Consider the following 9,176-nt stretch of genomic DNA (forward strand, 5'->3'; position numbering starts at 1 on the left):
CATCTCGCGAGACTTGTGGGGCGGGGCGGGGCGCGCGCGGGACGCCGTTGCCAGGGAGCGGCCGGGGGCTCCGTGAGGGGCTGCGGCCGCGCCGGGGGAGGCGGCGAAAAACCCGCAGTCTGTGAATAAAAACCCGACGGAAAAATACCGCGGGGGATGAAATAAATTAGCAGAAACTGAAATCGCAACAAGTCGTGTAGAAACAAGACAAATCCCCCGCTCAGCCCTCCGCCGAGAGTGGGGGCGGCCGGTCTGAGGGGCCGGGGCGGTGCTGGAGAGCGAGCGCCGCCCGAAGGCCACGGGGAGCCCGGGTCCCGCCTGAGGAGCTGCGATCGCCCCCGAGCAACCGGGGTGTCCCCTGAGGAGCCGGGATCTCCCTTCAGGAGCCGGGATCTCCCCTCAGGAGGTGGGATCTCCCTTCTATAGCCGGGCTCCCTCTGTGGAGCCGGCATCTTCCCTGAAGAGCAGCGCTGAGGGGATGATAGCGGGCCAGCTGCCATATAATACAGTTTATAGCTAGGTGAGCTGACGTCTCTGATAATCTCGACCTTCGCCCTAAAACTGATTCCTGGTCTAAATTACAATGTTCGTACAGCCCTGTAGGAAATACGGAGTCTGTGTAGTCTGCAGCGTGTTTAGGAATACAATTAGTAGACGTGGCTGTTATTCCCTAAACCCTCAGCAGAACTATCCTGTCCCGCAGTTTAGGCATCCTGGGTGTACTGAAGTGTCACAGACCGCACTAAGCCCTTCCCACTCCTCATGCGACAGAGGAGGGAGAATAACCCAATACTGAGCCCCAGACAGATTCAGAGCTAAAGAAAACATTTGGGTTTGTTTTTTTTTTCCTAAAACATCCTCTGATGCATCATCATTAAATACAGGCAGGACTTGATTTTCTTACCAGGTGAAAGGAGTTTAGAACTCCTTAAGCACATTGGGGACAGGAGGGGAAGAGGGGGCAAGAGAGCGAGGACTTGTGCCTTTGCTATGTCCAAATGCCCCAAAAAGGACGGCAGCTTTGCTACAACAGCCAGGCAGCCGTGGATCTGTTAAATGAATTCTCTTTTCCATCGTTTAACAATGGCCAGAGAGACAAACCACACAGTTCTAGAAAGACAGCAGCAGAACAATGAGGGGCAAGCAGAAGGGACAAAAGCTGTCAGAATGTGCAAACAAGGCGAGATGTCACACATCCAGTGGTGAACTGGGCAACACCAAACGGGAGCATTTACAGTAAAGGTCAGGACATTTTAGAAAGCCAAATCAGTCAAAGAGCCAGCAGGAGGTTTTACCTACAGATCTCACAATCTGTCTTGTTTCTGTTCGACTTCTTGTGATTTTTGGCTTTGCTAAATTTTCACAAGCTTGTTGGTTTTTTGGTGTGTTTTTTTTGTTGTTGTTTTTGGTTGGGTTTTTGTTGTTGTTGTTGTGGTTTGTTTTTTTTTTTTTTTTTTTTTTTTTTGCATGTGCTGTTGTTTAACTTCCCCTGATGATCGATATTGATATTGGTGCTTTTTGTTTCAATGAGTCACCAGTGAGAGACACGATTGATTTTTACTGAGAATTCTATGAAAAACAGTGCATCTGCACAGGATAGGCCTTCAAGGACACAGGTCCTGGAAAAAAAAGCCCTTTGTCAGATTATAAAGCAAGGTGATCCTTCCTCTCTCCTCAACCCTAGTGAGGCCACATCTGGACTGGTTATTTGATATACCTTCATCATGCCTCCTTTTTTTTTTTTTTTTTCTTTTTTTTTTTTTTTTTTTTTTCTTTTTCTTTTCTGACTGCTGTTGTTACAGTTCATTATGATGAGATTTATTATCATATATAAGAGTTTCAGGGGCCCTGTAATTTCTCACCATCCTCTTTCTGGTCCCCTCAATCTATGAAAGAGAGGTGACCAAAACTGCACATTTGTCCAAGTGAAGATTACTCTTTGCATTTGTTGGCATTAAAATGTTTTTGATAACATACTCTGCCCCACACTGAACTTTTTGCTGTTTTAACTGCTGCTGCACTGATCAGAGGTTTAAGCTGAAAAGCTTAAAATCTACTTTCTAGATAATTAGTAATTATATTAATATTACATCTTATTTTCAATGGGCATTACCTAGCACTAGTTAATCTGCCACTGTACGGTCATGAAAAGTCATACTGTAAGTGTACAGAAAGTTTAAATATTTGTGTGATCATCATTCATCTATTGGACAGCTGAAGATTAGGAGGAATCGTTGTTTGGAGAATAGAATTTTTTGTTTAGATCAAAATGAAACAGGTTATGATTCTGGCACTTGAAAACTACAGTTTTTGCATTTTTGTCATTATTATAAGGGGACATAAATAGGTTTGTGCTAGGTAAACACCTTTTGTTTAACTACCACTGTGATTTTGTATGCAGGAAGAATGAAAGGAAAAATAAAAATTACTCTCATCATCACTTTGGTGCTTCTTTTGCTGTAATAAAATTAAATGGCCTAATAGTCTTACCCCAAATGCTGAATTATATCCAAACAGTCACAGGCCAGTCAGTTCTTATGCTTTAAAATAATGTCAAAGAGCTTTTGGTCCACTTTATTTGGCAGTATAGAAGTGAGACATAGGTACAAAAAAAATGCAGTTTTATTTATTGAAGTTAGCACAGATGCCTGATTAAAGAATAAATAGAAAGTGCACCTTTAGGCCTCGATCCTACAACCAGACAGTGGCACAGACCTCTTGTGCCACCTGCTCCCAACATCAGGGCCCCTGCATTGCTACAAGGATGGCTGGAAGGGTGGGCTGCAGGTCTCTAGTCACAAACACATCTCTAGCCCTCAGCAGGCTGCGTTTATATTGGTAGGGAGTTATTTGGAGGGGTTTCTGAGGCTCCCCGAGGTGTGCCAGACATCAAACAAACAAACCAGAGCCGGAGTGGGAGCATCCACACAGCCACTGGGGCTTGGAGCAGCAATTCATCTGGGGTTGAGCTCTGCCAGTGGCAGATTTGGAAGCACCCAACAGTATTCATGCTGGGAAAACCTTCTCATTCATCAGAAATGACTGAGGCTCCTGAGCACATAGACCATGCAGAGTAATTTTGTGTTTGCTACTTTTTAAAATCATTGCCATAATTGATTTTTCCCTATACAATTCTTACTGAGTCTTGCTTGGACTTCGAATGTATTCCAGCTAATGGTTCCTCTCCCAGGCAGATTGCTGCATGTTAATGGTTCTCATTCTGGAGGTCTGGAAAACTGAGATCCCAATTCTACCATAAACTGCATAAGGAAATGAGTAATTTTATTCATGAGAGCCACAAGCCTCACCAAAAAAATTACACATGAGGCCTAGCACAACATACAGAAGTTCAGAGACAGATAGCTTATAGAGAAAATGAGGGACAAAAAGTATATGTCACAAGATTTTTGTTTCAGTTGTAATTGTCTGTTGTAAAATCATTTCCCAGTTCTATAGTTAAGGCCATGCTTACATATGTGCTACCATCTCTGCTCCCACTGTTTCTGCACTTAATTAGAGGGTTTCATCTTTTGGAGTAGGTAACCAAACCTTCCCTTCATTTCTGTATTTTGCAAAATTCTTCAGCATTTGTTTTAATTTTATCCCTTTGTACTTTTATCTTAAGCTTTGCCTTCCTATCCTATTTCTTTTCTGTTTGCACTCTTTAATCCTAAATTGTTATCTTGCAGCTTTTGTTATGTAATTAATGCTTCTCTGATTTTAGGCCTTCTTCTGAAAACAGATGTGGGTTTAGTTTCTGTATTTCCATTGGTACTAAGTTAAACAAAGTTTAAGCCAAGGCCCTGTTCTGGAGACAGGCTCCCCTACATTGATTCCTTGCTGGTTAACAGTACAAGCAAGCCTAGTGATTACACACAAATACTGCCCGTGTCAGAGTTGGAGAACTGGCCTTAAGTGGTTTTTTTTCCATCTTTCTTACTGGTTTGGGTTTCATTTTCCTTTTATGCTGGCAATTTATAAGATACATCAGCCAAAAGGCACCTAGCAGTGGTCCTGGGTAGACTGTGAATACATTTTATTATGTGGTTGTGAAATATCTCACTCAGTGGGGCTACAACCTCGAACAGAGCTTTTAATCCTTACTGCAGCTGGAATAAATACGAATGAAATGCCCTACTTGATCAATGCTACACAGACACGTGCTCGCGTGGACGGACACAGCGCTCCGGCTACTCTCACTACGGCTTGGTTTTAAAGAGCACATCCATGTAAGCCTTGTCCAGATCCACGGATTTCTTCTGCACGGCCGCCCGCAGGTGCTCGGGGAGCAGCCGCCGGCCCAGCATCACGTCGTCCTTGCTGCGGGGCCTCTGGGCGCCCTCCAGGGCGCTGTGCACGTCCTGCAGCTTCATCTGCAGCCAGTCCTGCCTCTCCACCGCGTGCCGGTGCTCGCCCAGGTTGTGCATCAGCTGCATCTCGCTCACTGACCGCCTCCTGCAGCAAAAACAGAGCAAAGACAGAGGCCCGTGGCGGCCTTTCTGGGATTCCAGAAGCTGGCTCAAAGGTCCGGGTTTGGGAAATTTTGTAGGGAATCGCACAGTACAGAGCTGTAGAAGCTGCCTGGCTGATTTGTAAGGCATGGAATGACATCCGGAGAAGAGAGGGAGGGTGGATGGTGATTTGGTAATGGATATTAGTTCTATCAGTGAGAAGGCATCAAAAGTGGGAAGTAGTTCAGTTTTGTGACAATATTGTCCCTGTAATTTAGTTCAGCTGTTGTAGAGGAGCTTAGGGTTTAGACAATATTAGGTAAGTGATCAATGAAACTGACATTTCTTCAGTGGTAGTTTTCTGTGATCACTAGAGCTAAGGAAGCAGGATTCCCTGTGGATTTGTGTCTCAGCTGGTGGATGTTAGTGTCCAAGTGTGAGTTACAGCCTAGGTTCTCACAGTACAAAACATGGTCACCTGTGTAGACCCCCGAGACATGGAGCTTGTCCCATTTGAATAATAAGAGAAGATTTATACTTTCTTTTCTCCCTCTACTCAGCTGCCTGCTTTCAAAAAACATGTGAGAATTCAGTGTCTGAGGTCTCTGTAGCTGTTTCTAGAGGACAGAGTTGGGCCAGCTTGGCCAAAGGGTTCAAAAGCAGAGACAGAACTCACACACACATGCACAGACAAACCACCCACGTTCTCAGGAGCAGCAAAAGCCATCCAGTGTGAGATAATGTACTTACACCATTGGCCTTCCATCAGAGGTTGTAAAAAAGCACATGGCACATAAAATGATTGCAGCACGGGCCAGGTTTCTTATAGAAGTCATTTTGTCTACAAAGGTAGAAATTAACACATGAAAAGTCTGTAATTCAAGTTACTTCTGTTCTTTCCAAACGGATTTAAATTAGAAAAAAAATTTGAAAAACATCAGACTAGAGCTTTTGAATTTTATTTTTTTTTTTGTGAAACGGGTTAGAGCAAGGAATACAAATGACAGATCTACCTCTAATACTGATTTTGTGAGCAACTTATTGTTACTTTCTGGGCAATTTTGATCAGCTTTAGCTGGCCTGCACCACCACCACCTCCACCATCATCATTGTCATCATCATCTAGGTTGTCATCATCTACCTGTCTCTTGCACAATTGCATGAAAAGCACTATGTTCTTCCAATATCATTATTATTATTATTATTGTCATCACCATAATTATTATGACTTTGTAGCCTTCACGTCCAGTGGAATACTTGTGTATATCTATTCAAATGAAAAATTTTATAGAGTAAGACTTTCTCTATTTCTCCATTTCTTTTGCATACTCTTTAGAACGAAGAGGCTGACACTTGCCCTGACAATTTTGCATAGAGGCATAACTCTGCTGAGTTATGACAGTCCCTGTTGAGTTACAGAAGAGAAATCAGAATTAAGCCCCTAATTTTTTCAGGGATAATCCTGCATTTCCTGTGTGAATTCCGCTCTGATTTTTACATCATCATCAGAATTGCCATTTGGAATGTATTTAGAAAATATTTAGCACTGATGATGCTGCACCAGGCAGAAAGGACACAGTTCCAGTATCAGTTTCTAGCCTGAATTTCCAGCATTGGCTGGCAGAAAAGGCATCTTTCTGTTATCACTTAAGAAATTTGATACAGAGTAACTGAAAGCTAAGAGATATAACACTGCCATAAAAATGCCATTTTTTGCAATAGTTTCTGCAGCTTTGCTCTAGGTCAGAAAAGCAGTTATAACATGGTCTCTTACATGACAGTATCAATGAGGTCCTGGCAGTCCATCTAACCCAGGATTATAAATTCAGGACTTGAATTCACTTCAAGATATTGCTCATTCACTGTCTCTGAATTTTTCATTTCACAGATTTACTTCAGATAACAGAACAGTTTGATCTTACTAATATTCACTTATTTTTCAAGATAGTCTGAAAAGAAACTAACACAAAAATGGGTAAAGGATCAAAGATAAAATATTCTAATAAGTTTTCCAGAGAACTTGGAAAAAAGTAAAGTCTACTTACCAGATAGAATGTTAAAGAGATTTCTGGCTTGGGTATGTCAGCAGATGACTGTCTCTTGATGTCAAGTATATTTAAAGACCACTGAATTGGTTTAGTGGACCCCTTAAATGTGACTTGAAAATAGAGCTTCTAAGTACCTTGGAAGCCCTTTTATTGTCTCAGTTGATGTCACTGTCACACACACCCTCCTGACCCTCATGTACCCACCCTCAGATGCTTTCGTTGATTTGACATTTCATTTACAGGGTACAGAGGCCTCAACAGAAAGAAAGTCCTGGGAAGCTGTGAGGAAGTTTGACTTTTAAATTCAGAATTGTGCCCAAGATAACAGGAGCTCTGAAGCTGTTGGAAGGATTTGCAAAGAAAACTTCGGGTTGTTAAATGCAGGCAGGTAAAATTTAAATGAGACACTAAGGTTAGTGATCTACAAAAGAAAGATTACAACTAAATATTTTCACAAAATACAGAGAAGATAATACTTATAATACTTGTGGGAAATCAGAATAGTCACTCAGGTCACATGCAAGGTTTCTTTGGGAAAGGAGCAGAAACTCTAAGAATTATATAGGATCAAATTTTTAATGACAAGCTGGTGCCACTTAAAAGTTGCTGAAATGGTGCTAGACTCTCACTGCTCTGTTCTACCTATATCTGTGAATAGCTCTGACTATTCTAAATGTGCTAAGTAGAATGAAGGCATTTGAGACAACTGAGATACGAGTTAGTACTTTTTAAATTTTAGGAAAGAAATATTGAATTCTGCCTGATTTCTAAGAAGTGGAATGTGTAAATCAGTAGTATTTTCCATATGCATGAAGAAAGATTATTTTTGCTGTAAGATACTTTTCCTGTATTAGATGCTTCATCTGACTTCCAGTGTATTTCTCCCAAAAAAACCCAAGCAAACATCCACAAAGAAAAACCAGTTTGCAGCTGCACATTGTAACCCAGAATTTGTAAGATATTATTGCTTTGCCATTAATGCTTTTTGCTTATTACATTTCTGATTCATTTCAGAAAGAGTTGTAAAATTACATGGGGAAAGGGAGGGAAGAACCAGAAACTCTGAAAAGCTCTAGAGATCTCATGGGTCCCTCAGTCTATAGATTAGTGAATAAAGTGAGAAGTAGTGAAGCAATTCACTTGAACAAGTTCAGAGAACAGAGTAAAGATAGCTCCCAGCATTATCTTGTCAGCTGGCAATATCCTTCCCTAAATGCAGCATACAGGGGTTTATGGGAATATGTTTTATTAGGAGATTTGGATCTCCGGGAAACACCAGGATATTAACCTGAAGGCTAAAACATGACTAAGCTATTATTAAAGGATATTCCCAGGTATAATGTGACTAAAAATGTACAGTGCAATGGTATGATAGGCGAAGATTTTAAAGTTTCCACACAGCTAGTAATGGAAAACTCTTTTTTTAGATTTTACTGTAACATATACAAAATCTTTAAGGAAACTCTCAAGGTATTTTTTTTTACAGAGGCCTGGCATTCATATGGAAGCTTTAGCATATGACAGCAAAGGCTGAAGTAAAGGGCAAGTGTTATAAAATTTAGTGTAATTTTTATTCAAAGGTAATGTTGGGTCAGACCTAAAATTTCAAACAAAGATGCCTTAACTGGATACCTTGAAAAAGATGCAGTTTATTTCAGGACAGTGAAGACACAAAAATAAAACGATTCAATATGTGCCCATTATTTGTAAACAAATAGAGCCTGTGATGGTAATTAAAGCAATTTTGCATGGCAGCTCAAAATTGGCATCGCTTTACATGCAGAAAAAAATAACCTACTTGATTTGGATTATTCTCCCTCATTTCCAGAAATTATGTCATTTGAAAATACAGCTGCTAATATGTTTCCAATGTCATCCCTATTTGCTAAACTTGGCATATTAAACGTGGGAATGACAGATAATGGCTCAAGTGAATATAGGAGGTTTTTACCACATACTGTAATTGTTTACACTTTTGTTTGGACACAGTGTATCCAGTGTTTAATGAGGAGCTGAAAATGATGTTGAGCTCTTTTAATGTTTCAGAGGATGATTCATGTTCAGATTCAATTTTTTCGCTGTTTTAAGCATCCTTTTAAAAATCCAGATCTCTTTTGGGCACTACTGAACTGATCCCAGGAAACAAGAGCTAACATCTGCTGAACTGCTGTTCAGTAAGAGGCTTAAGACTACCCAAATTTATAGACATTACCATGAAAAAGAAACAACAGATTGGAAAATTAAATACTATTGCTTCACTTTGAAAGGCATTTCATGATATTTTGTAGGTGTAAGACTGTGCACATAAATACAAAGGCAAAGTATGGATGAAAAAATCTGCAGGTTCTTAGGAATTTTTTGTGCCTACAATGAGACCTGACCCATGGAAGATAATTTTTGCTCCTCTTGGAATAAGAAGAGGGAAAACACAGTGGATTCTGAGTTTCCATATTCTGAGTGCAGCAGGCTAAGAATGAGCAGTGCAGGAATCAGTGGGTACAAGTGAACAGAGCAGACAGGAGAATATAAACCATTAAATGTTTCAGGCACCTGTCAGACAAAGGCAACTGATTCAGAAACTGGTTGCAAACTCTTGGTGTAGATGTTACAGTAGCAATACTGACATTTCTTCTCCTTTGGATGATGACAAAGGGAGCATGGGCACCTTTTAAGGCTG

At 40.9% G+C, this 9,176-nt stretch overlaps 1 protein-coding gene across 1 annotated transcript; it reads right to left on the minus strand.

The window, feature by feature from the left end:
* Positions 1-4,199: 4,199 nt before the first annotated feature.
* PTH (parathyroid hormone) lies at positions 4,200-5,287 on the minus strand. The gene is made up of 2 exons (XM_066322238.1): positions 5,202-5,287; positions 4,200-4,455 (listed from the first exon to the last, which is right to left on the minus strand). The coding sequence occupies exons 1-2, from the start codon at positions 5,285-5,287 to the stop codon at positions 4,200-4,202; spliced, it is 342 nt and encodes a 113-aa protein (XP_066178335.1).
* Positions 5,288-9,176: the final 3,889 nt, after the last annotated feature.

Source organism: Sylvia atricapilla, chromosome 6 (genome assembly GCF_009819655.1).
Source record: "Sylvia atricapilla isolate bSylAtr1 chromosome 6, bSylAtr1.pri, whole genome shotgun sequence".
Taxonomy (NCBI): domain Eukaryota; kingdom Metazoa; phylum Chordata; class Aves; order Passeriformes; family Sylviidae; genus Sylvia; species Sylvia atricapilla.

What these genes read in the sequence shown, in the direction of transcription:
- PTH (XM_066322238.1), bottom strand. Translation starts at nt 5,287, where the DNA reads ATGACTTCTATAAGAAACCTGGCCCGTGCTGCAATCATTTTATGTGCC. An exon ending in TCTGATGGAAGGCCAATGGT is followed by an intron (nt 4,456 to 5,201) that starts GTAAGTACATTA and finishes TTTTTGCTGCAG; the next exon opens with GAGGCGGTCAGTGAGCGAGA.